The sequence below is a fragment of the Jaculus jaculus genome, chromosome 10 (assembly GCF_020740685.1).
Source record: "Jaculus jaculus isolate mJacJac1 chromosome 10, mJacJac1.mat.Y.cur, whole genome shotgun sequence".
NCBI classification, from domain to species: domain Eukaryota; kingdom Metazoa; phylum Chordata; class Mammalia; order Rodentia; family Dipodidae; genus Jaculus; species Jaculus jaculus.
Window position 1 is genome coordinate 11,571,124 of NC_059111.1, and position 25,836 is coordinate 11,596,959.

The window sequence follows — 25,836 nt, forward strand, 5'->3', positions numbered from 1 at the left end:
TCATGATAGGCAAATGTGTTTGAACCTGAATTGCTCTGCCATATTGGGAGAGTATGTAAGTATAAGTGTATTTATATATGTATTTATGTGCATTTTTAATATTTTATTTGTTTGAGAGAGAGAGGGAGAGAAGCAAATAGAGAATAGGCGTGCCAGGGCCTCTAGCCATTGCAAACAAACTCCAGATGCATGCACCACCTTGTGCATCTGACTTATGTAGGTACTGAGGAATCAAACCTAGGTCCATAGGCTTTGCTGGCAAATACCTTAACCACTGTGCCTTCTCTCCAGCCCTTTTTTTGTTTTGTTTTGTTTTGAGGTAAGATCTCATTCTGCCCCAGGCTGACTTGGAATTCATTCTATAGTCTCAGGGTGGCCTTAAACTCATGGTGATCCTCCTTAGCCTGTCTGCAGTGTGCAGTGATTAAAGATGTGCACCACCATGGCTAGCTTAATTTTATTTTATTTTGAGTTAGGGTCTCACTCTAGCTCAAGCTGACCTGGAATCCACTATGCAGTCTCAGGGTGGCCTTGAACTCACAGCGATTCTCCTACCTCTGCCTCTTGAGTGCTGAGACTAAAGGTGTGTGCTATCATGCCTGGCTAAAGAGTTTTGTTTGCTTCTTTTTTTTTGAGGTAGTGTCTTACTCTAGCTCAGGCTGACCTGAAATTCACTATGTAGTCTCAAGGTAGCCTGGAACTCATGACAGTCCTCCTACTTCTGCCTCCTAAGTGCTGGGATTAAAGACGTGTGCCACCATGCCCGGCTCAGCTTAATTTTTTTTTTTTTAAGTGGTCGTGCAAGGGCCTCTAGACACTGCAAAAGATCTCCAGACACATACACCATCTTATGCATCTGGCTTACCTGAGTATAAGGGAAACAAGCCTAGGTCCTTAGGCTTCATAGGCAAGCTCTGTAACCTCTATGTTCTGTCTCCAGCCCCAGCTTAATTTTTTAAAGTATGTTATTTATTTAAATAAAGCAAGATAATGGGAGCACCAAGGCCTCTAGGTACTACAAAAAACTCTAGAAGAATACACCACCATGTGCATATGGCTTACATGGGTAATGAAGAATCGAACCTAGGTCTTTAGGCTTCACAGGTAAGCGCTTTTACTGCTAAACCATCTCTGCAGCTCTATTTTTATTTTTTTTAATAAAAATATTTTTATTTATTTATTTGAGAGCAGGAAAGAGGCTGAGAAAGAAAAAAGAGAGAGAATGGATATGCCAGGGTTTCCAGCCACTGCAAAGGGACTCCAGATGCATGCGCCATCTTGTACCTTTCACGTGGGTCCTGGGGAATCAAAACAAGGTCGTTTGGCTTTGCAGGCAAACACCTTACCACTAAGGCATCTCTCCAGCCCCTATTTTTAATTTTTGATGTTGAGAAAGTAAACTGCCCTGACTAAAGCACATTTTGGAACAGTAGGGGGAGCTGAAGGACTTTAGTTTCTTTAGAAAAAATTCCTGAAATATGGCTTCATTATGTTTCGGCTCAAACTGGCAGAACTCCAACATGGGAAAATCCATCTTGGAAACTGAGAGCCTGACACTGTGGTTTTCCTGCCTTTGAGCACATAATTAGGTAAGCTTCTATCGCTCACGTTAGGCAGACACCCTAACCCTGAGCCCTGCTTTTCATTCATTCATTTATTTATTTGTAAGCAGAGAGAGAGAGAGAATGGGTATATCGGGTACTCTAGCTGCTGCAGGCAGATGCCGCATGCATATGGCACTTTGCATTTCGTTCTATGTGGATACTGGCAAATTGAATCCGGGTCATTGTACAGGCAAGCGCCTTAACCACTTAGCCATCTCTCCAACCTTCCTTAAAGAATTTTTTTTTTTTTTTGAGGGGAGTGGTTTTCAAAGTAGGATCTTGCTCTTGTCCAGGCTGACCTGGAATTCACTATGCAGTCTCAGGGTGGCCTTGAACTCATAGCAATTCTCCTACCTCTGCCTCTTGAGTGCTGGGACTAAAGGTGTATGCTACCATGCCTGCCTAAAGATTTGTGTTTGTTTCTTTTTTTTGAGGTAGTGTCTCTGGCTCAGGCTGACCTGGAATTCACTATGTAGTCTCAAGGTAGCATTGAACTCCTGGCAGTCCTCCTACATCTGCTCCCGAGTGCTGGGGTTAAAGGCGTGCACCACCATGCCTGACACTAAAGATTTACTTATTTATTTTTATTTATTTGAGAGAGAGAAATACAGAAATAGGCAGGTAGAGAGAGAGAGAGAGAGAGAGAGAGAATGGGTGCACCAGAGCCTTCAACCACTGCAAATGAACTCCAGATGTGTGTGCCCTTTGTGCATCTTGCTTACATGGGTCCTGGAGAGTTGAACCTGGGTCCTTTGGCTTTTTAGGCAAGCACCTTAACTGCTAAGCCATCTCCAGCCCAGTAAGGCGTTTGCCTGTGAAGCCTAAGGACCCATGTTCTTCTACTTTCCAGATCCCACTTTAGCCAAACACAGTAAGGTGAAGCAAGCACATGGTCGCACATGTCCACTAGGTGGCGCAAGTGACCAGAGTTCAGTAACTGGCTGAGGCCCTGGCATGCCTATTCTCTCTCTCACTCTAAAATAAAATATTAATAAAAATAAATATTTTTACTGGGCTGGAGAGATGGCTCAGCATTTAAGGTGCTTGCCTACAAAGACTAATGACCCGGGTTCAGTTTCCTAGTACCCATATAAAGCCAGATGCACAAGGTGGCACATGCATCTAGAGTTTGTTTGCAGTGGATGGAGGCCCTGGTGTGCCCATTCTGTCTCTCTGCCTCTTTCTCTCTTGCTCTTTCCAGTAAATAAATAATAAAAATTTTAAAATGTTTTAAAGATACTTATTTATTTGTGAGCAGAGAGAGAGAGATTTGGTTGCACCAGGGCCTCCTGCTGATGTAAATGAACTCCAGATGTATGCAGCACTTTGTGCATTGGGCTTCATGTGGATACTGGGGAATTAAGCCTGAGCCAGCAGGCTTTGCAGGCAAATGCCCTTTTTTGTTTGTTGGATTTGTTTTTCTATGTAGGGTCTCATTCTAGCACAGGCTGACCTGGTACTTTGTTGTCCAAGGCTGGCCTCAAATTTACGGTGATCATCCTACCTCTCTGCCTCCCAAGTGCTAGGATTAAAGATGTGCACCAACATGCCTGGTCCTCAAATATCTTTTTTAAATATTTTTATTTATTTATTTGCAAGCAGAGAGAGATAGAGGAGAGAAAGGTGGGCATAATGGGTATTGCTAGGGCCTCCAGTCGCTGGCCTCCAGCTGCTGTAAACAAACTCTAGACATATGAGCCAACTTGTACATCTGGCTTTGTGTCAGAACTGGGGAATCAAACCAGAGTCATTAGGCTTGGCAGGCAAGCTACTTAACCTCTGAGCCATCTTTCCAGCCCTAAAATTTTTTGTTTGTTTGTTTGTTTTTTGAGGTAGGGTCTCATTGTAGTCCAGGCTGACCTAGAATTCACTGTGTAGTCTCAGGGTGGCCTCACAGTCATGACGATCCTCCCACACGGCTCAGCCCTAAGATATTTTTTAGCCAGGTCATCCTGGGCTAGAGTGAAACCCTACCTCAAAAAAAATAAATAAATAAAATATTTTTTATTATTTACTTGAGAGACAGAGAGATTGAGTATGGGCATGCCAGGGCCTCCTGCCACTTCACACGAACTCCAGACACAGGTACCACTGTGTATCTGGCTTTACGTGGACAACTGGGAATTGAACCCAGGCTGTTAGGCTTTGCAAGAAAGCACCTTTAACTCCTGAGCCCTCTATCCTGCCTTTAAGAGCTGAGTCACGCTCCCAGCCCCTTCCTTTCAGATGTGTGCCAGTGATTCTTTTTTTTTTTTTTTCTTTTAATGATTGTTATTTCTCTGGATTTCTTTTTAAATTTTTTAATTTATTTGCGAGCAGGGAGAGAATGGACATGCCAAGGCCTCTAGCCACTGCAAAAGAACTCCAGATGCATGTGCCACTTTGTTCATCTGGCTTTATATAGGTACTAGGGAATCAAACCTGGGTTCTTAGACTTTAGAAGGCAAATGGCCTTAACACTGCTAAGCCAGGTCTTTAGGTCTGTATTTCTTGTCTCTTGTGTTTGTTGGTTTTGACTTCAGGGTTTTATTTTGGTTTTTTTGGTTTTTGGTTTTTCAAGGTAGGGTTTTGTTCTAGCCCAGGCTGTCCTGGAATTCACTGTGGAGTCTCAGGGTAGCCTCGAACTCACAGTGATCCTACCTCTGCCTCCTGAGTGCATGTGCCACCATTAGCAGCTTTTTTTTTTTGAACTAGGGTCTCACTGTAGCCCAGGCTGACCTGGAATTTACTATATAGTCCCATGGTGGCCTCAAACTCATGGTGATTCCCCTACCTCTGCCTCCCAAGTGCTGGGATTAAAGGTGTGAGCCACCACACCCAGCTTTCAGGTTTGGTTTTGAGACAAGGTCTCACTCTATAGTCCTGGCTGGTCATGAATTTGCAGTACTCCTGCCTCAGCCTGAGTGCTGGGATTAGATGTACACCACCATTCCCAGTGTGTTTTTATTTTCTCTTTTTTTTTAATTTGAAGCTATTTGATCTTTTTAAAATTTTATTTATTTATTTATTTGAGAGAGAATGAGAATTAATGGAGCACACCAAGGTGTTTTGCAATTACAAACAAATCCCAGACACACGCGCCACTTTGTGCATTTGGCTTTATATGGGCATTGGTGAATAGAACCCTGGCTGTCAGACATTACAAGTAAATGCCTTTAACCACTGAGCCATTTCTTCAGCCCTATTTTCATTTATTTGTTTGTTTTTTGCTTTTTCGAGGTAGGGTCTCTGGCTCAGGCTGACATGGAATTTACTATGTAGTCTCAGGGTAGCCTTGAACTCATGGCGATCAAGTGCTGAGATTAATGGTGTGTGCCACCATGCCCGGCTTCATGTAAAAAAAAAAAATTATTTATTTATTTGCAAGCAGAGGGAAAGAGAGAGAATGGGCATACCCCTGCCTAGTGCCACTGCAAATGAACTCCAGACACATGTGCCACTTTGTGCATCTGGTTTTTTATATGGATACTGAAGAATTGAACCTGGGCTACCAGGCTTTGAAAGCAAGTGCCTTTACCCACTGAGCCATCTCTCCAATCCGAGTATTTTTTTTTTTAAAGAACATTCTTGGGCTGGAGAGATGGCTTAGCGGTTAAGCGCTTGCCTGTGAAGCCTAAGGACCCCGGTTCGAGGCTCGGTTCCCCAGGTCCCACGTTAGCCAGATGCACAAGGGGGCGCATGCGTCTGGAGTTCATTTGCAGAGGCTGGAAGCCCTGGCGCGCCCATTCTCTCTCTCTCCCTCTATCTGTCTTTCTCTCTATGTCTGCCGCTCTCAAATAAATAAATAAAAAATGAACAAAAAAAAATTAAAAAATAAAAAATAAAAAAACATTCTTCCTTCGGGTCAGCATGATGCTCCTTGGCTTGTACTTGTTGTATTTTATGTCATGACGTTGCTGAGGGCAGAATGCAGAAGTGGGGAATCCTTCCATATGTTTCCTGCGGGGGTTCTGGCAGCTCTCCTTGTGCATTTCCCTATGTATGACATTAGGATATACTTAAATGTCAGAAGCCGATTCGTTTCATCCCATAGCATTTCCCCATTGTCATCAGCTTTTCTGTGGCTTTTCCTCATTAGTACTTTTCTGTGTTTGAGGGTACACATGAGTATATTCAAAGTGGGTATTAGCCATATTTTAGCATTATTATTGTGTAAGGATTTTGTCACTCTTAAAAATTAAGGGCTAGGCATTCTCTCTCTCTCTCTCTCTCTCTCTCTCTGCCTCTCTCTCTCTCTGTCACTCTCAAATAAATAATAAAAATTTAAAAAAAAAAGGCTAGGGCTTTGGTTTAGTGGTAGAGCACTGGGCTAGCATGAACAAGGCCCTTCATTTGATCCCCAGTGCTGTAAAACAATAAAAAGTTGTTGTAGCTTTGATATTTGACTGCCACTTAAAAACATTCAGCCTAGCCGGGCGTGGTGGTGCACGCCTTTAATCCCAGCACTCGGGAGGCAGAGGTAGGAGGATTGCCAAGAGTTCGAGGCCACTCTGAGACTACATAGTGAATTCCAGGTCAGCCTGAGCCAGAGTGAGACCCTACCTCGAAAAACCAAAAAAAAAAAAACAAACAAACAAAAAAAAAAAAACATTCAGCCTACCCCTGAGTCCCTGATAATCTTCTGTCTGTGAACTAGAGATCTACCTTGTAGTAAGGGTAGTTTGCCTAGTCTCATAAGCGCTGCTTATGTTTGTTTGTTAAATTTTGTGGGTTTTTAAACATTTTTTATTTTTATTTATTTATTTGAGAGTGACAGAGAGAGAAAGAGGGAGAGAGAGAGAGAATGGGTGCTCCAGGGCCTCCAGCCACTACAAACGAACTCTAGATGCGTGCACCCCCTTGTGTATCTGGCTAACGTGTGTCCTGGGGAATCGAGCCTAGAACCGGGGTTCTTAGGCTTCACAGGCAAGCGCTTAACCGCAAAGCCATCTCTCCAGCCCTTTTTTGTGTTTTTTGAGGTAGGGTTTCACTGTAGCCCAGGCTGACCTGGAATTCACTATGTCGTCTCAGGGTGACTTTGAACTCATGGCCATCCTCCTACCACCTCCCTAGTGCACCACCACACCCGGCTTGTTTGTTAAGTTTTTCTGGTGCTATAGTTCAAAGCCAAAGCCTTGCTCATGGTAGGCCAATGTTCTACCACTTCGAGCTTCATTCTTGTTTCTAAATAAATAAGTAAGGCTGGAGAGATGGCTCAGTGGTTAAGGTGCTTGCTTGCAAAGCCTGACACCTTGGGTCTGATTCCCAAGTACACATGTAAAGCCAGATACACAAAGTGGCACTTGCATCTGGAGTTTGTTTGCAGTGGCAAGAGACCCTTGTACACCTATACTCTCTTGATCTTTCTGCTTCTTTCTGTCTGTCTCAAACAAAGATAAGGTGCTTGCCAGTGAAGCCTAAGGATTCATGTTTGACTCTGCAGATCCCACATAAGCCAGACCCACAAAGTGATACCAGCGCAGAAGGGAGCACACACGTGTCTGGAGCTCAGCTTCAGTGGCTGCAGGCCCTGGTGCGCCAATTCTCCCTTGCACTCTCACAAATTGAAGAGAAAAAAGGCTAGTTTGTTGGGCTTGCCTCAAAAATAAATAAATAAGTCCTAAATTATTTTAGGAACAATAACTCTATACTAGTATTTCCCAAACTTTTTTCATAGTGTGGGTGTAATCTGAAATAAATATTCATGTGGGAGACATGCTTGGGTTAAACAAATTAGTTTGTTTACCACAGAATTTCTCAGAGCCCTTCATGCTCTTGTACTTGGGATGGCTCTCTGGGAGGTTAATGTAGCGTGTGATGTTCCCAAACCTTCCCCCCGCACCCTTTGGCCATGCTAGGGACTGAGCCCTGCACGCACTGGACAAGAGCTCTACACTGAGCTGCTTTCCGAGCCGCTCCAAAACTCTTGAGCATCATCTCCCTACACACGCGCGCACTCGCGCACAATCTATTTATGCACTACTAACGTATTGGCCTAGTATATACAGTTTAAGGAGTGTTAGTCTACATATATTTGGCTTTCTTTTATCCTGAAACATCATCCAACTGAGCAAGAACCATCTAGGAAACAGTTTCTTAAACTATCTTTCTTCAGCATCTCAGCACTTACTTCCTAGCACCCAGCTGAGTTGAATTTTCCTTGAAAAACAATGTGGGTCAAATAATTTTTATTGTCAATTGAAACTAGCTTCCTATGTGACTTGAACCACATTTTTCTTCTCCTTTCAGTTCCTAGCATTTTCCTTCCCCAAAGTAATTCAGTAATTTATTTCTGACCTCACATTCTTGGCCTGTCTTTGATAAATTAAAATACACTAAGCCTTCACTATTTTTGGCATAGTGTGATCATTTAGTTTTCTAAAAACGAGTAAGAACAGAAAAGATTCTGTTCATAATAGTTTTAAAATCAAGTGCACTGCCCTGTAAGAGGCTTTTAAAACGTGTGTGCTTAACAAGCTTAAGAACTTGTCTTCCTTTTATCTTTCAAGACTAGTTTGGCCAGCATGGCTAATTTGTGCCAGAATAAAATCCAACTCAACCTTCAGCCTCCTGAGGAACAGCAGGGGATCAACCTAGATAGGGGAGGAATGAAATAGAAAAGGATGTGGGCTCAACCCAAGGGAGGATGGTAGATGAGAGCCATCTCCTTGAAGCTCCCCCCCACCCCCAATCCCCCTGGAAGGAAACCACGCTGTTTGCCGGCATCTTATCTGCCAGCCGCAGATGTAAGCTCTCAAAAACAGCAGGGAGGATGTTGACTGCGACAATGCATCAAGGCTGCGGTTTGTAACCTCAATAGTAAGGCAGTTAAAAAAAAAATTTTTTTTTAACAAAGACGTTTTGATTGCCAAATCCATAACCATTAGCAGCTGTGGTTGTGAACAGTTCTGGAGATCTAACAAGTTTTCAAACAAAAAGTTGAGTTGATGGCTTTTGTTTCTATGGGTCTGTGTTTGTTTGTGCTATTTATAACCCTGACTTCAAAAGAAAAATCTGATTTTTCTGAAATCTCCAAGGTCATAGATTATTCTATTTCTCCTGCACAGAATCTGTTCCTCTTTTGCCAGTTTTCTGACCCCTTAGTCTATTTGATGTGGTGGCTGTTGTAACAGACAAGACCATATCTTCAAGGGATTATGCTGAAGCAGGTCTGCTGGGTTCCTGTACCCAGCAGCTGATGCCAACAGTAGAATTTGCAGTCTTGCAGTAGAGGTTAGAGTATTACCTGTTCCCTCTTCTCTAAGTATGTGAAGGTTCCAGGTGCCATTTCATGTGTGGAAATCAGGATTTTCTATGACTAATGCATGGTCTCTGAGTCTGAGAAGTTAGAAATTGATGGAAGGAAGTAATGCTCAACATTCAACTATGCACTGGCTTTGAAAATTCATAAATTCTCTGTCTCTACTTACTTATTTAGAGTATTATTTACTATATTTAGAGAGAGAGAGAGAGAGAATGGGCGCATCAGGGCCTATAGCCACTGCAAACAAACTCTAGATGCATGCGCCACCTTGTGTACCTGGTGGTTTATATGGATACTGAGGAATGGAATCTGAGGCCTTAGATTTCTCAGACAAGCACTTAAACCGCTAAGCCATCTCTCCAGCCCCCATATTTTAATTTTACTTTATCTTTTTTTTTTTTTTTTTTTTGATTTAGGGTTTCTCTATAGTCCAGACTGACCTAGAATTCACTAGGTAGCCTCATGCTGTCCTCAAACTCATGGCAGTCCTCCTACCTTTGCTCTCCAAGTGTTGGCATTAAAGGCAAATGCCACCATGCCCAGTTCAATTCTGAGAATTCTTTTGAAGAATAGAGCACTAACTAGAGTTTGTAGTCAGAACAGAGTATATTTATTGTCTGAGTATCAAGTAATCATTTGAAATAAGGTGAACAGCCTAACCATACCAAGGGGAACCCCACAGCGGGCCATACCCATATCTGCAACAGGTCTCCAAGGTGAAAATGTGTGTGTGGGTGTGCACTTAAATTTTTTATTCATCTATTTTATTTATTTGAGTGGGGGTAGGGGAGAGAAAGAGGCAGATAGAGAGAATGGGCACCCCAGGGCCTTCAGCCACTGCAAACAAATTCCAGACATATGCGCCACCTTGTGCACCTGGCTTATGTGGGTCCTGGGGAATCGAACGTGGGTCCTTTGGCTTTGCAGGCAGTCACCTTAACCGCTAAGCCATCTCTCTATCCCGTGTGTGTGTTTTAATCTAAGGACAATTGTACTTTCTGTTCGGAACATTATTACCACTTTTATGTTTTGTTTTGTTTTGTTTTTCAAGGCAGGATTTCACTCTAGCCCAGGCTGGCCTGGAATTCACTATGTAGTCTCAGGGTGGCCTCGAACTCATGGTGATCCTCCTACCTCTGCCTGAAAGGTGTGCACCACCACTGCCTGGCACTTGCTAAAATCTTTATTTGAATTCTCTCTTCCGCTGTCTGTCTCACTACAAAATAGTTTTAGGGGCTGGAGAGATGGCTTAGCAGTTAAGGTGCTTCCCTCGAAGCCTAAGAACTCACGTTCAGATCTCCAGGTGCCATGCAGCCAGGGGCACAGGGACGCAGAGCACAGTGTCGCACATGCGCACAAGCATCTGCATTCCTTCACTGCAGGCCGAAGGTCCGGGCCCACCCTTCTCTCTCTCTGCCTCTGTCTGTCTCTCTCAAAATAAAAATAATTTTTAAAATATTTTATGCTGGAGAGACGGCTTAGTGGTTAAGGCACCTGCCTATTGTGGTGGTTTTGACTCAGGTGTCCCTCATAAACTTGGGTATTCTGAATGCTACGTTCCCGGAAGGTGGATATTTGGGAATTAATACCTTCTCAAGACAGTGTATTGTTGGGGGCACACTTATAGATATTATAGTCAGTTTCCCCTTGCCAGTGTTTGGCACACTGTCCTGTTTCTATTGTTAACCTGATGTTGGCCAGGAGGTGATGTCCACCCTGTGCTCATGCCATCGTTTCCTCCTGCCATCTCGGAGCTTCCTCTTGAATGTGTAAGCCAAAATAAACCCTTTTCCCATAGGCTGCTCTTGGTCAGGTGATTTCTACCAGCAATGCAAACCTGACTCCAACACCTATGAAGCCTAAGGATCCAGGTTCAATTTTCCAGCTCCCATGTAAGCCAGGTGCACTTGGTGGCACATACATCTGGAGTTCCTTTGCAGTGGCTAAAGGCTCTGGCATACCCATTCTCTCTTTTTCCAATAAATAAAAAAAATTAAAATTTTATTTATTTATTTATTTTGGCTTTTCAAGGCAGGGTAGAATTCACTCTGTATTCTCAGGGTGGCTAATTTTTATTTATTTATTTTAGAGGAAAAGGAGAAAAGCAGATAAAGAATGGGCACACCAGAATCTTTAGCCTCTGCAAATGAACTCCAAATGCATGAGCCACCTTGTGTAACTGTTTTTACATGGGTACATTGGAATTGAACCTGGGTCCTTTGGCTTTGCAGGCAAGAGCCTTAAACACTAAGCCATCTTTCCAGCCTTTTTTGTTTTGTTTGCTTTTTTTTTTTTTTTTTTGAGGTAGGGTCTTCACTCTAGCCCAGGCTATCCTGAAACCCACTGTGTAGTCCCAGGCTGGCCTCTAACTCACAGCAATCCTCCTGCCTGTGCCTCACATTTGCTGGGATTAAAGGTGGGTGCCGCCTCACCTAGCAACGCTGTCACTTTTTATCACTTACTATGTACCACGCTCATTATGAATGTCACTTTTTAAACCTTACAGCAATTCAAACAAGGTTCCTTATTCCTTCAAAGATGAGAGAATTTTAAGCTCAGAGATAAAGTCACTTGGGTAATGCTGGTCAACAAGTAATAAAATTGGAATTTTGCTGATGTCTTCTTCCTTACATGGTAGAAGAGCATATTCTAAGGTGTGTGTGTTGCTGGTGAGGGCTCAGCAGGTAAAGGTACTTGCTTACAAGGCCTGCTGGCCTGGGTTCAATTCCCTAGTGCCATGTAAAGCCAGAAATTTCTTTGCAGTGGCAGGAGGCCCTGACATGCCTATTTTTCCCACACACACACACTCTCTCACTCTCTCTCTCTCTCCCTGTCTCTTAAGTAAATAAAAATATTTAAAAAGAAAAGCATATTCCCAAGTGAGGAAGTAATGTGAGTAAAGGCATAGGTGGGAAGTTGGGGCATCCTGAAGAAATATGTGAGTGAAGAAAAGGAAGCAGTGGACGAGGATCGAAAGGTAGGCTGTGGTCAGGTGGAAGATAGCTTTAAATGATACGCCACAGGGGTGAGGCCCACTTCAGCAGTGAGTTGGGAAATGGAGAGGAGCGTTTTGAAAGTTTTTATGAGGCAATAGCATGGAGAGTCTGGCCTCAGGAAAACTCATTGGCCCCTGTGTGGAAGATGCATTGAAGAGATTTAGGTAGAAAGACTAGTGAGAAGATTGTTGAAGTTCAGCGTAGAGATAGAAAATGATCTATTTCATAATGCCAGCAGAATGAGATGAGAGAGGAATAGATACAAGAGATTTATGTACTTAGAATCAGTCATTTTCCATGATTCCTTCATTTTACTCTGAAGTGAACCAAGGCTTAGTGAAAATGATCTGTACAATCTGGAAGGAAGCAAGGTAGCCTGGCTTTCTACTTGCAGTCTGTTCAAGCCCTGTCATCTACTGTGTTATCCAAGTGACAGATTTATTCTCAAACTCATAGCTCTTACCTCTGAGTGCTGAGAGAAGGTCTCTCTGTGCAGTCCAAACTAACTCACCATCCTCTACCCTTCAAACAGATTACAGGTAAATGCTGTATGATTACCACTATACACTACTATATCCCACAATATCTTATATATATATATTTTTGAATTTTCATGGTAGGTTGTCACTTTAGCACAGGCTGATCTGGACTTTACTGTGTAATCTCAGGGTAACTTCGAACTCATGTCAATCCTTCTACCTTTCCTGCCAGGATTAAAAGTTTGTGTGCCACCACACCTGGCACTTTTTTTTGTTGTTTGTTTGCTTCTTTTGTTTTTCAAGGTAGGGTCTCTCTCTAGTCCAGGTGACCTGGAATTCAGTATGTAGTTTCAGGGTGGCTTGGAACCCATGGCGATCCCCCTACCTCTGCCTCCTGAGTGCTGGGATTAAAGGCGTGTGCCACCATGCCCCAGCTTTAAAATAAATTTTTTAAAAGTGCCCGGTATATATATATATATATATATATATAAATTAGAGAGAGAATTTGTATGCCAGTGCCTCTTGAAACTAAATGAATTCCAGACACAGGTACTACATAGAGCATCTAGCTTTATGTGAATACTAGGGAATTGAACCAGGCCAGTAGGCTTTGCAAGCAAGTACCTTGTAACTGTTGAGCTATCTCCCCAGCCCAAAACCTTTCTTTATGTTTTCATTTGTTTAAGTTGAAATGAAGCCTGCTATATAAAAAATATAGCAAAAACAATCATCATGAATAGGTGATTTTCACTGATGTCATGTCAGTCTGGCTTAATTTTTTTTTTTTTTTTGAGGTGAGGTCTCCCTCTAGCCCAGGCTGGCCTGGAACTCACAAAGATCCTCCTACCTCTGCCTCCCCAGTGCCAGGATTAAAGGTGTGCGCCACCACTCCCCACCCCGGTTCTAAAATGTGTGGTGGCACAGGCCTTTAATACCAGCACTAGGGAGGCAAAGGTAAAAGGATTGCTATGACTTTGAAGCTACCCTGATACTACATAGTGACTTCCAGGTCAGCCTGGGCTAGAGCAAGATCCCACCTTTAAAATCAAAACAACAACAAAAAGCGTAGGGCTGGAGAGATGGCTTAGTGGATAAGGCGCTTTCCTGCAAAGCCAAAGGACTCAGGTTCTATTTCCCCAGGATCCATGTAAGTCAGATGTTCAAGGTGACATGCATCTGGAGTTGTTTACAGCAGCTGGAGGCCTTGGCATGCCCTTTTGGTCTCTTGCTCCCTCTCTCTCTGCCTCTTTCTCTCTCAAATAAATCAAAGATATTTTTAAAATACAGCTGGGTATGGTGATGTATGCCTTTAATCCTAGCACTAGGGAGGCAAAGGTAGGAACATTGCCATGAATTTGAGGCCTGATTACATAGGGTATTCCAGGTCAGCCTGGGCTAGAGGGAGACCCTACCTCAAAAAACAAGAAAGAAAGAAAAGAAAAAAAAGAAGAAAGCTGTCTTCATACTTTTGATAGTAGTTACTAGGAAAAGGGTTTCTCTGGTGATTATATCTGGCCTAGATGCCTATCAGTCATATTTATCAAACATGCTAACAGAAGATATCCCAAGATAAGAGAAACAGCTGGTGACTTGGGCATTGCTAGAGAACAATTTTTGCCAACCCATAATTTTGGCTTACCTTGTGATTATGTTCCCAGCATACACTTACTTTAGGTTCTGTGTGTGTGTTGTTTTTTTTTTTTTAATTTTTGTTTATTTATTTGAGAGCGACAGACACAGAGAGAAAGACAGATAGAAGGAGAGAGAGAGAATGGGCGCGCCAGGGCTTCCAGCCTCTGCAAACGAACTCCAGACGCATGCGCCCCCTTGTGCATCATCTTAACGTGGGACCTGGGGAACTGAGCCTCGAACCGGGGTCCTTAGGCTTCACAGGCAAGCGCTCAACCGCTAAGCCATCTCTCCAGCCCAGGTTCTGTGTGTTTTTATAGAAGGAACAAAAGTCCTAAGAATACAGGCAAATTTGTTTTACGATAAGAGATGGCAATTTCTAAGCCCTTTTGAGAGTTGTTCTCCCATTACTTTTCACCCCCAGTAGGTCTGGAATAGATCCACCAAACAGCCTTTGCATGTTCAGACCTCTCAGAATGAATCATCTTCCTTCCCTTTAGTGAGGGAAGGATTATGTAGATTGCTTCTGGCAGGTTTTCTACAGATGTTTTCTTTTTCTTTTTTAAATTTTTTTTCCCCATTTTATGTATTTATTTGCAAGCAGAGAGATAAGAACGGCAGATGAAGAGGGAATGGGCACACCAGGGCCTCCAGCCACTGTAAATGAACGCCAGACGCATGTGTCCCTTGTGCATCTGGTACATGGGTCTTGGGGAATCAAACCTGGGTCCTTTGGCTTCACAGGCAAATGCTTCAACTGCTAAGCCATTTCTCCAGCCTCTTATTTTTCTTAAGTCTAATAGTGCTTAACTCTTGCTGAACATAGGGAGCTGCCCCATGTTCCTGCAGGAGGAGGTCCAAGAAGCTCCCAGCTCCCCGTGTTAAAAGAATAGTCATGTGAGCCAGGCGTGGTGGCACATGCCTTTAATCCTAGCACTTGGGAGGCCGCGGTATGAGGATCGTTATGAGTTCGAGGCCACCTGAGACTCCATAGTAAATTCCAGGTCAGCCTGGGCTAGAGTGAGACCCTACCTCAGGAAAAAAAAAAAAATCAATCAAAAGAATAGTCAGGGGCTGGAAGGATGGATTAGTGGTTAAGGCATATGCCTGCAAAGCCAAAGGATCCAGGTTTGATTACCCAGGACCCATGTTAGCCAGATGCACAAGGGGACACACACATCTGGAGTTCCTTTGCAGTGGCTGGAGGCCTTGGCACACCCATTCTCTCTCTCCCTTTCTCCATCAAATAAATAAATAAATAATATTAAAAAAAAAAAAAAAGCCAGGTGGTGCATGCCTTTAATCCCAGCACTTGGAAGGCAGAGGAAGGAGGAGCACCATGAATTGGCGGCCAACCTGAGACTCCATAGTGAATTCAAGGTCAGCCTGGCCTACTGCAAGACCCTACCTCAAGATACCAAAAAAAAAAATAATTATCTTGGAAGACTCTCAGATATCTGTTGTTTAGGAAGCTAGTCCCACTGTAGAAAGCCAGAGATGGCAGGCAAAGGACTGTCTAATACTGAGCTAAGATCTGTAGAAAGAAGTTTCCTTCTTGTTTATTGGACACAGTATCCTCTATGTGTGCAGTGGGGAGTATACCATCAAAATGTTGAGGTGAAGCCTTGGGCATCAGTTGATCTCTTCAAAATTCCAAATCTGTTCCAACTAGCCTGAACATTTATTTTTTATATTTCAGTTTCCAGACATCAGTCAAGAATCTGATTCTCCATTTGTTTTCATCTGCAAAAATCCCCAGGAAATGGTTGTGAAGTTTCCTATTAAAGGAAATCCAAAAATCTGTAAGTCATAGTCTCTGATGCTCTAAATGTGCTCCCCCATTCTTTGCTCTTGCACCTAACTTGTCTGACTTTGGGGGAAAAAAACACCTTTTTCTTTTTAAATTGTGTTCTGTATCATCCTTAGTGTTGGAGGATTAAAAATTACATAATCATTATTTTGGGTTTTTTTTTTCCAAATTTTAAAATTTTTATTCATTTATTTGAGAAAGAGGCAGATAGAGAATGGGCATGCCAGGGTCTTCAGCCACTGCAAAAAAAAAACTCCAGATGCATGTACCAGCGTGTGCATGTGGCATAAATGAGCCCTGGGGAATCAAATCTGAGTCCTTTGGCCTTGCAGGCAAGTGCCTTAACTGCTAAGCCATCACTCCAGCCCCATTATTTCGTTTTGAAAATGTTTTATTTAGCTAGACCTGGTGGTGCAAACCTTTAATCCCAGCATTCGGTAGGCAGAGGTAGGAGAATTGCTGTGAGTTCTAGGCCACCCTGAGACTACATAGTGATTTCCAGGTCAGCCTTGGTTAGAGTGAAACCCTACCTGGAAAAACAAAATAAAAGTTTTATTTGTTTTTTTGTAAGGAGAGAGAGAATGGGTAAGCCAGGGTCTCCAGCCACTGCAAATGAACTCCATACTCATGTACCACCTTGTACATCTGGCTTACGTGGGTACTGGGGAATCAAACCTGGGTCCTTAGGCTTTGAGGGCAAACACCTTAACGGCCCTATTTTAAGTTTTTTGGTTTTCCAAGGTAGGGTCTTGCTGTAGTCCAGGCTGACCTGGAATTTAATTCATTATGTAGTTTCAGGTTGGCCTTAAACTCATAGCGATCCTCCCACCTCTGCCTACAGATGCATGTGCCACTTTGTGCATCTTTACGTGGGCACTGGGGAGAATTGATCTTGGGTCATCAGGCTCTACAGACAAGCACCTGAACCTCTGAGCCATCTCTCTAGCCCTGTGGCACATACCTTTAATCCCAGCACTCTTCAGGCCCAGGCAGGATGATTGCTGTGAGTTCAAGGCCAGCCTTGGACTACAGAGTGAGTTCCATGTCAACCTAGGCTACAGTGAGACCCCAGCTCAAAAACAGCAGCAGCAGCAACAAAAAGAACAGGGTGGAGGTAGCCATGATGTCTTGGCCTCTTTGTGCTTCCTTGGTTTTAGAGTTGCTGCTGTTAGCTGGATGTGGGGGCGCACACCTTTAATCCTCAACCCAGCACTCAGAAGGCAGAGGTAGGAGGATCACTGAGAGTCCGAGGCCACCCTGAGACTACATAGTGAATTATTCCAGGTTAGCCTGTGCTAGAGTGAGACCCTACCTTGAAAAACCAAAATGAAAAAAAAAAAAGTTGCTGCCTTTGATAGTCACCCTGCTAGTTGTCAAGGGCACAAAAGGGCCTTTACTGTGAAGAGCTCTCAGTTTACTGTCACTTGTCTTCTGTTCTTAGGCTGCTCAGTGGATAAAAGAATTCCTGAATCCCTGAGAACAGCCTGGAAATCCTTGTTCCTCTTTTATTTCCTCCTGGTAGTTTTCTTGAAGCCAGAGCTTAGTTTACCTACCACTGCCTGCTTTGTTCTGGTGAGCTATTTCATCTGAGCTAGTCCCACTTGGTAGTTTCCACAGCCAGACTGGATTTTGTTTGCTTTTCGAGGTAGGGTCTCATTGTAGCCCAGGCTGACCTGGAATTCACTGTGTAGTTTCATGTTGGACTAGAGCTCATGGTGATCCCTATTTCTGCCTCCTGAGTGCTAGGATTAAAGGCATGAGCCACCACACCTGGCTTCTGTTTTTATGTTTGTTTGTCTTTTAAATATTTTATTTATTTATTTGTGAGCGAGGAAGAGAGAGTGAATGGGCGCACAAGGGCCTTCAGCTGCTGCAAATGAACTCCAGACTCATGCATCTGGCTTATGTGGGTCCTGGGGGAAAAGAACCTGGGTGCTTTGGCTTTGCAGACAAGTACCTTAACCACTAAGCCATCTCTCCAGCCTTATTTGTGTCTTTGTGTGTTTGTCGTTAAGTCTTATGTACGCTAGACTGTCTTTGAATTGATCCTTGTGCTTCTACCTACTCTTTAATTTTTTTTCTTTTTTTTAATTTTTAAAATTGTTATTTATTTGGGGGGGATTCAGATAGAGAGAGGGAGAATGGGCCCATCAGGGCTTGAAGCCTCTGAAAATGAACTTCAGGTGCTTTCACCCCCTGTGCATCTGGATTACATGGGTACTGGGGAATCAAACGTGAGTCCTTTGGCATTTTAGGCAAGTGCCTTAACTCCTAAGCCATTTCTCCAGCCATATATATATATATATATATATATATTTTTTTTTTTTTTTTTTTTTTTAAGTAGAGTCTTACTTTAGCTCACGCTGACCTGTAGTTCACTATGTAGTCTCAGGGTGGTCTCAAACTCATGGCAATCCTCCTACCTCTGCCTCCCAAGTGCTGGAATTAAAGGTGTGCGCCACTTCGTCCAGCTTTTTGTTTTGTTTTGAAGTAGGGTCTCACTCTAGCCCAGGCTGACCTGGCATTCACTATGTTGTCTCAGGGTAGCCTCAAACTCACGGATCTTCCTGCCTCTGTCTCCCAAGTGCCCCAAGTGGGGATTAAATGTGTGCCCCACCACACCAGGAACCACATTCTCTTCCCCCCCCCTCCCCGCCAAGGTAGGGTCTCACTTTACCCCAGGCTGACCTAGAATTTAGTATGTAGTCTCAGGGGAGCTTTGAACTCATGGTGATCCTCCTACCTCCGCCTCCCAAGTACTGGGATTAAAGGCGTGTGCCACCACACCTGGCTCTGTGTAATTTATATGATGAAGCACTTATTCAGCACCTATCATTTGACAGTCACTGTGGTAATGTTAGGTACACAAAGAGAGTTTGCCCTGTAATGGAACTCTTCACCAGTTTGCTGGCACAAGTTCAGATCTCCAGCCAGGTGGCCTGTGAGAAGAAAGAACTCCTAAATCTCAGTGTGCCCTAGTTGTAAAGCAGTTTGTGACCATTGTAAGTGGCCTAGGAAAGACACAGGGCTATTTTAGAAGCAGGTGTAACCCCACAACAGTTGGGGGAAGAAGTCCCAAGCACACAAGGAAAGTGTTAAGCTAAGGTTTCTTTGCTCCCAGTCTCCTTGTGGTGCTCAAAACATGTATTCTTGTCTTAACTGGACAAGTGACACCATTGAAATCCAGACAGGCTGAATGACGTGCCCAGTGCGTACAGGTCTTGACTAGCTTCTGGTTCAGTGCTCTTTCTGTTACACCTCAGTGCCCCACAAGGGAAAATGTCGCTGTACAAGTGGTGGTGGTTATGCGAGCGTGCCCATGGCATACCTGCTGCCCTTGTACTCCCACATACCCATTCGTGTGTGTGCGTGTGCGTGTGTGTGTGCGTGTGTTGAAGCTGAAATGCACTATTTTCTAGAACTCTGTTAATATTCTCTTCCTGAGAGAGATGGTTTCAAAGGTTGTTGTCATTCAACCAGACTATATCCTGGTAGATAGAAGGATCAGTTCAGAGAACACAGTAGTAAAGTGCCTCTTATTTGGATCATCTGGGACCTGAAAGTCACTTTTTGTTTCCTGTTTGGATTTATATATTTATTTATTTATTTATTTATTTTGAGGTAGATCTCACTCTAGCCCAGGCTGACCTGGAATTCACTATGTAGTCTCTGGGTAACCTCAAACTCATAGTGATCCACCTACCTCTGCCTCCATAGTGCTGGGATCAAAGGCTGCACCACCACACCAGGGATTGTTTGTTTATTTATTTATTTATTTATTTATTATTTTTTGCGGTAGGGTTTCACTCTAGCCCAGGCTGACCTGGAATTCACTTTGAAGTCTCAGGGAATCCTTGAACTCTTGGCATCCTCCTACCTAACGCATCCTCCAAATTCTGGGATTAAAGGTATGCACCACCAGGCCTGGCCATTATTTATTTTTTAAATCATAGTGTTTTGTTACTTAGCCCTGGCTGGCCCAAAACTCTAGTAGATCATAGTGGTCTCCCAAATGTGGTAATCTTCCTACCTCTCCTTCCCAGGTGTTAGGGTTGTGGGCATGTGCCACCACACCTGGCTGAGACTTCTTGTTTTTGAAATTTAACCCTTAGCATGGTGTAGCCTGTGACCTTTACCCTTTTTAGCTGCTGTTTGCACCCTTTGTCAGCAAAGCCTTTATGTGGATTCTACTGCACTGTTTCAGGTCACTCCCCCTATTTAATGAAGCAGCAAAAGGGTTAGTTGAACTTTCCCACTGCGAAGGAGGTTCGTTCATGCATTATACTCAACTAGTTAACGGGTCAGTGGGATGGGTTTCTCGCTGTGTGAAGCACTTTCCTTCATTACATGTGTGTGTGTGTTTGTCAAAAATCAAAAAATTGTCTTAGCATCAGATACTCTGAAAACATGTTTCTTTTCTAGAAATTACAGAGTTAGAAATATTAACTTCTTAGATTCTTTAGATAAATACATGTGTACAGCATTCCCAGTGCTTTCTTATTCCTGGAGGCGAAACTCTGGAAGTGTCCGCATCCTGAAGCTAGATAATTTTTTGTTTGTTTGTTTTTTGGTTTTTCGAGGTAGGGTCTCACTCTGGTCCAGGCTGACCTGGAATTAACTCTGTAGTCTCAGGGTGGCCTTGAACTCAAGGCGATCCTCCTACCTCTGCCTCCTGAGTGCTGGGATTAAAGGCGTGTGCCACCACGCCCGGCTCCTGAAGCTAGATAATTGAATGTGACAGAAACACAGTAACCAGAAGACCTAGGAGGCCATGAGAGATTTGCATTGCAAATACAATAATGATGATGATGATGATGATGATGATGATGAGACTTCTTTTCTCTTACAGGGAAACTGGATTCCAAGATCCATCAAGGAGCAAAGAAGGGGTTAATAAAGCAGAATAAAGCTGTCTGACCCACCCAGGAGAACTGGAACTATCCAGCAAGGTGGAGTCATGGATTTAAGCTGCTGTCCACCAGTCCTTTGGAACTGAAGCAATAGAAACCTAAAAAGCTTGACTCTGCGAATTTAAATTCTTACCAAATCTATATATTTTTCTTAAAGAATGGGAATTCTTTATGCAGTAGACTGCAATTTTTGGATATGTTATTTATAAATGTTTACTTAAGGGCTGGAGGGATGGTTTACCGGTATTTGCCTACAAAGCCAAAGAACCCAGGTTTGATTCCCTAGGACCCACATTAGCCAGATGCACAAGGGGGTGCATACATCGGAGATCATCTGCAGTGGCTGGAGGCCCTGGCATGCCCATTCCCTCTCTCTCTCTCTCCCTCTTTCTCTATCAAATAAATAAATAAATAAAAATAAAATATTAAAAGTTTACTTAAAAAGTTTAGGTGTTTGAGCCAGGTGTGGTGGTACATGCCTTTAATCCCAGCACTCGGGAGGCAGAGGTAGGAGGATCACCATGAGTCTGAGACCATTCTGAGACTACATAGTGAATTCCAGGTCAGCCTGGGCTAAAGTGAGACCCTACCTTAAAAATAAATAAATAATAAAAAGTTTAGGTGTTTGGCATTTTTCTCAGAATGGTGTTCAGAAGACAAAGGAACAACTTGGAAATTTCCTCTTTGAAACTTGTATTTGTAATTAGGAAAATCTTAACCTTGGCTAACAAATTGTGAGGGACTGATTTGATTTAATTTCTTTTAACAAAAGGGGGGGTTGGAGAGATGGCTTAGTGGTTAAGCGCTTGCCTGTGAAGCCTAGGACCCTGGTTTGAGGCTTGCTTCCTCAGTACCCATGTAAGCCAGCTGCGCAAGGTGGTACATCCATCTGGAATTTGTTTACAGTGGCTGGAGGCCCTGGTGTGCCCATTCTCTCTTTCTCTCTCTGCCACTTTCTCTCTCTCTCTCTCTTTCTTTCTATCACTCTCAAATAAATAAAATTTTTTTGATTTAAAAAAAAAATTTTTAAGGTGGGTTGTCAGGCTCATTAGATGGCTTAGCAGTTAAGACACTTGCCTGCAAAGCCTAAGGACCCAGGTCTGATTCCCTAGTACCCACATAAGCCAGATGCACAAGGTGGCACATGCATCTAGAGTTCATTTGCAGTGGCTGGAGGCCCTGGTACACCCATTTGCTCTTTCTATCTGCCTTTCTCCTTCAAAGAAATAATTAAAATATTTTTTTTAATCTAGGCATAGTTATTTACACCTTTAATCCCAGCACTCAGAAAGCAGAGGTAGAAGGATCTTTGTGAGTTAGAGGCCAGCCTGAGACTACATAGTGAATTCCAGGTCAGCCTAGGCTAGAGCAAGAACCTACCTCCAAAAATAAAAACAAAAAAGTTTTGTTTTAAAAAGTGATAATCTGGGCTGGAGAGATGGCTTAGGGGTTAAGCGCTTGCCTGTGAAGCCTAAGGATCCCGGTACGAGGCTTGATTCCCCAGGACCCACATTAGCCAGATGCACGAGGGGGCGCATGCATCTGGAGTTCATTTGCAGTGGCTGGAGGCCCTGGCGTGCCCATTCTCTTTCTCTCTCTCTCTGCCTTTCTCTCTCTGTTTGTTGCTCCCAAATAAATAAAAATGAACAAAAAAAATTTTTCTTTAAAAGTGATAATCTAGGGCTGGAGATATGGCTTACTGGTTAAGCGCTTGCCTGTGAAGCCTAAGGACCCCAGTTCGAGGCTCGAGTCCCCAGGACCCATGTTAGCCAGGTATACAAGGGGGCACACGCATCTGGAGTTCGTTTGCAGTGGCTGGAAGCCCTGGCGTACCCATTTTCTCTCTCTTTCTGCCTCTTTCTCTGTCTGTCACTTTCAAATAAATAAATAAACATTAAAAAAAATTTAAGGGGGAGGGAGAGTATTGCCATGGGATGTTTTTTATAATCACGGAAAATGTTTCAAAAATTGAGAAAAAGTAAAGTTTTCTTTTTTATTTTTTTAATTAAATTTAAAAAAAAATTTTTTTTTAAGTGATAATCTAGGGCTGGAGAGATTGCTTAGTGGTTAAGGTGCTTGTGAGAGGACCCAGGTTTGGTTCCCCAGGACCCACATAAACCAGAAGCACAAGATAGTGCTTGTGTCTGGAGTTCCCACCTCGGGGGCGGGGGGGGGGGGGAGTGATAATTTAGCCAAGCATGCTGGTATACACCTTTAACCCAGCATTTAGGAGGCAGAGGATTGCCCTTTGTTCAAGATAAACTCAAGGTCACCTTGGGACTACATAGTGAATTCCAAGTCAGCCTGGGCTAGAGGAAGATCTTACTTCAAAAAACCAAAAAAAAAAAAAAATATATATATATATATATATATATATACACATACATACATACATACACACATATATACATACACACACACACACACCAAGCATGGTGGCACACATTTAATCTCAGCCCTTATATTCAGGAGGCAGAGGTAGGAGAATCACTGAGTTTGAGGCCAGCCTGGGACTACAGAGTGAATTCCAGGTTAGCTAGGGCTAGAGTGAGAACCTACCTTGAAACCCTCCCCCCAGAAAAATTGCTTTTCTTTATTAACAAGCAGAAAGAGAATGAAAGGGCAGCACCTCCTACCACCAGAAATGAATTCCAGATGCATGTACCACCTTTTGCATCCTTCTTCATGTAGGTACTGGGGAATCAAACATGGCCCGCGAGGCTTTGCACGCAAGCATCCTTAACCACTGAGCTATGTCTCACTCTCCACAAAATGTACTTCTTTTTTGTGCTCCAAATCAGATCTACATCACATTGCCTTTGATACTAACCACATTGAAAGACTGTTTTGCTTCTGGTTTTAGGGTAATGAAAAACAGGGCTTACGCTTAAAATTATGCACACATTTTGAAGTAAGACCTTATGACTTAGATTGTTTAATTACTTCGTTTTCTTAAAATCTATACACGTCCATAGATTTAAACAGCCTTGCCCAATGCCAGGCCGCAGGGAAGAACTCTGGTGCAATGGTTGTGGCAACAGGACACTATGGATTCGTCAGAAGCTAGCACTGACGCACCTCACCGTTTTGAGATGACCAGTTTGGATTTCAGAAAACAAGGACCCTGTACAACACCTGGAGGCTTCCTCATCTCGAGTTTTGGGGAGGCCAACTGAACTAGACTTAGGGGACTTACAAGGTTACTATCCCTTGTAGTGGGCACTGGATAGAAAGCAATTCTATCCAGTTTTTTGAGGCAGGGCCTCTAGCCCAGGCTGACCTGGAATTCAGTAAGTAGTCTCAGGGTGGCCTTGAACCCACAGTGATCCTCCTACCTCTGCCTCCCAAGTGCTGAGATTGAAGGTGTGTGCCACCATGCCCGGCTTTATTTATTTATTAGAGAGAGAGAGGACCTGCCATGGTCTCTAACCACTGCAAACAAACTCTAGATGCATGTGCTACTTTGTGCATCTGGCTTACCTGGATCCTGGGGAATCAAACTTGGTTTCTTTGGTTTTGCAGACAAGTACTTCTTTTTTCTTTTTTTTAAAACAAGTTTTTATTTATTTATTTATTTATTTGAGAGCAACAGACACAGAGAGAAAGACAGATAGAGGGAGAGAGAGAATGGGCGCGCCAGGGCTTCCAGCCTCTGCAAACGAACTCCAGACGCGTGCGCCCCCTTGTGCATCTGGCTAACGTGGGACCTGGGGAACCGAGCCTCGAACCGGGGTCCTTAGGCTTCACAGGCAAGCGCTTAACCGCTAAGCCATCTCTCCAGCCCCAGACAAGTACTTCTTAACTGCAAAGCCATCTCTCTAGCCCCCTCCCCACTTTTTAAAATATTTTATTTATTTGCAAACAGAGAGAAAGTGGCACACCAAGGGCCTCCTGCTGCTACTCCAGACGCGTGAGCCACTTCGTGCATCTGGTTCCATGTGGGCCCTGGGTAATGGAACTAAGTTTGTTAGGCTTTGGAGGCAAGCACCGTAACTGCTGAATCATCTCTCCAGCCCTGAAAAAAAAACAAGTTGAGGGCTGGAGAGATGGCTTAGCGGTTAAGCGCTTGCCTGTGAAGCCTAAGGACCCTGGTTCGAGGCTCGGTTCCCCAGGACCCACGTTAGCCAGATGCACAAGGGGACGCACGTGTCTGGAGTTCGTTTGCAGAGGCTGGAGGCCCTGGCGCGCCCATTCTCTCTCTCTCCCTCTTATCTGTCTTTCCCTCTGTGTCTGTCGCTCTCAAATAAATAAATAAATAATGAACAAGAAAATAAAAAAAAATAAAAAAAAAAAAGTTGAGCCGGGTGTGGTGGCACATGCCTTTAACCTCAGAATGCAGGAGGCAGAGGTAGGAGGCTCCCCATGAGCTCAAGACCACCCTGAGACTACATAGTGAATTCAAGGTCAGCCTGAGCTACAGTGAGACCCTACCTCAAAACCCTACCCCCCCAAAAAAAAAAAAAAGTTGAAGAAGTGGTTACATATGCAGTGTTTTCTAGCTGTGGAGCCAGGACATTGAAGGATGGGATGGGGAAAGAGACAAGCCTCCTGCTAAGGCAGACAGAAACTGCCCTGTTTATCTTGCTGGTATTGCAAAAGCATCATTTGTATGAGGCAAATGTAAATAAATTGAAAAACAACATCCCTTCAGTAAATACATCTAAATACCCAAGTCTCAAATACTGAAATCAAACTTTTTTTTTTTTTTTTTCCTTTCAGGTAGGTAGGCAGGCTGTCCTGGATCTTACTTTGTAGTTTCAGTCTGGCCTGGAGCACACAATGGTCCTCCTACCTCTGCCGCCTCAGTGCTGGGATTAAAGGTGTGTGCCACCATGACCAGTTGAAATCCAACCTCTAATCCTAAGCAGCTATGACTTGGGAAAAACAGAACTGGGTTTAAAGTGATATTGGGGCTGGAGAGATGGCTTAGCGGTTAAGCACTTGCCTGTGAAGCCTAAGGACCCTGGTTCGAGACTCGATTCCCCAGGACCCACGTTAGCCAGATGCACAAGGGGGCGAATGCATCTGGAGTTCCTTTGCAGTGGCTGGAAGCCCTGGCGCATCGATTCTCTCTTTCTCTCTCTGACTCTCTGTGTCTTGCTCTCAAATAAAAAATAAATAAAGTGATATTGGCACTGTTGGCTCTAGTCTTTCTACAGGAAGCA

General features: G+C 43.5%; 1 protein-coding gene across 1 annotated transcript in view; it reads left to right on the forward strand.

The window, feature by feature from the left end:
• Window positions 1-20,850, forward strand: part of Trip4 (thyroid hormone receptor interactor 4) — a 54,555-nt gene extending 33,705 nt beyond the window's left edge. Inside the window, exons 12-13 of the mRNA XM_045160387.1 lie at window positions 15,651-15,753; window positions 20,611-20,850. Of these exons, the coding sequence (XP_045016322.1) occupies window positions 15,651-15,753; window positions 20,611-20,678 (171 nt within the window). The 3' untranslated portion in view covers window positions 20,679-20,850. The remainder of the gene's footprint in view (window positions 1-15,650; window positions 15,754-20,610) is intronic.
• The last annotated feature ends 4,986 nt before the right edge of the window (window positions 20,851-25,836 follow it).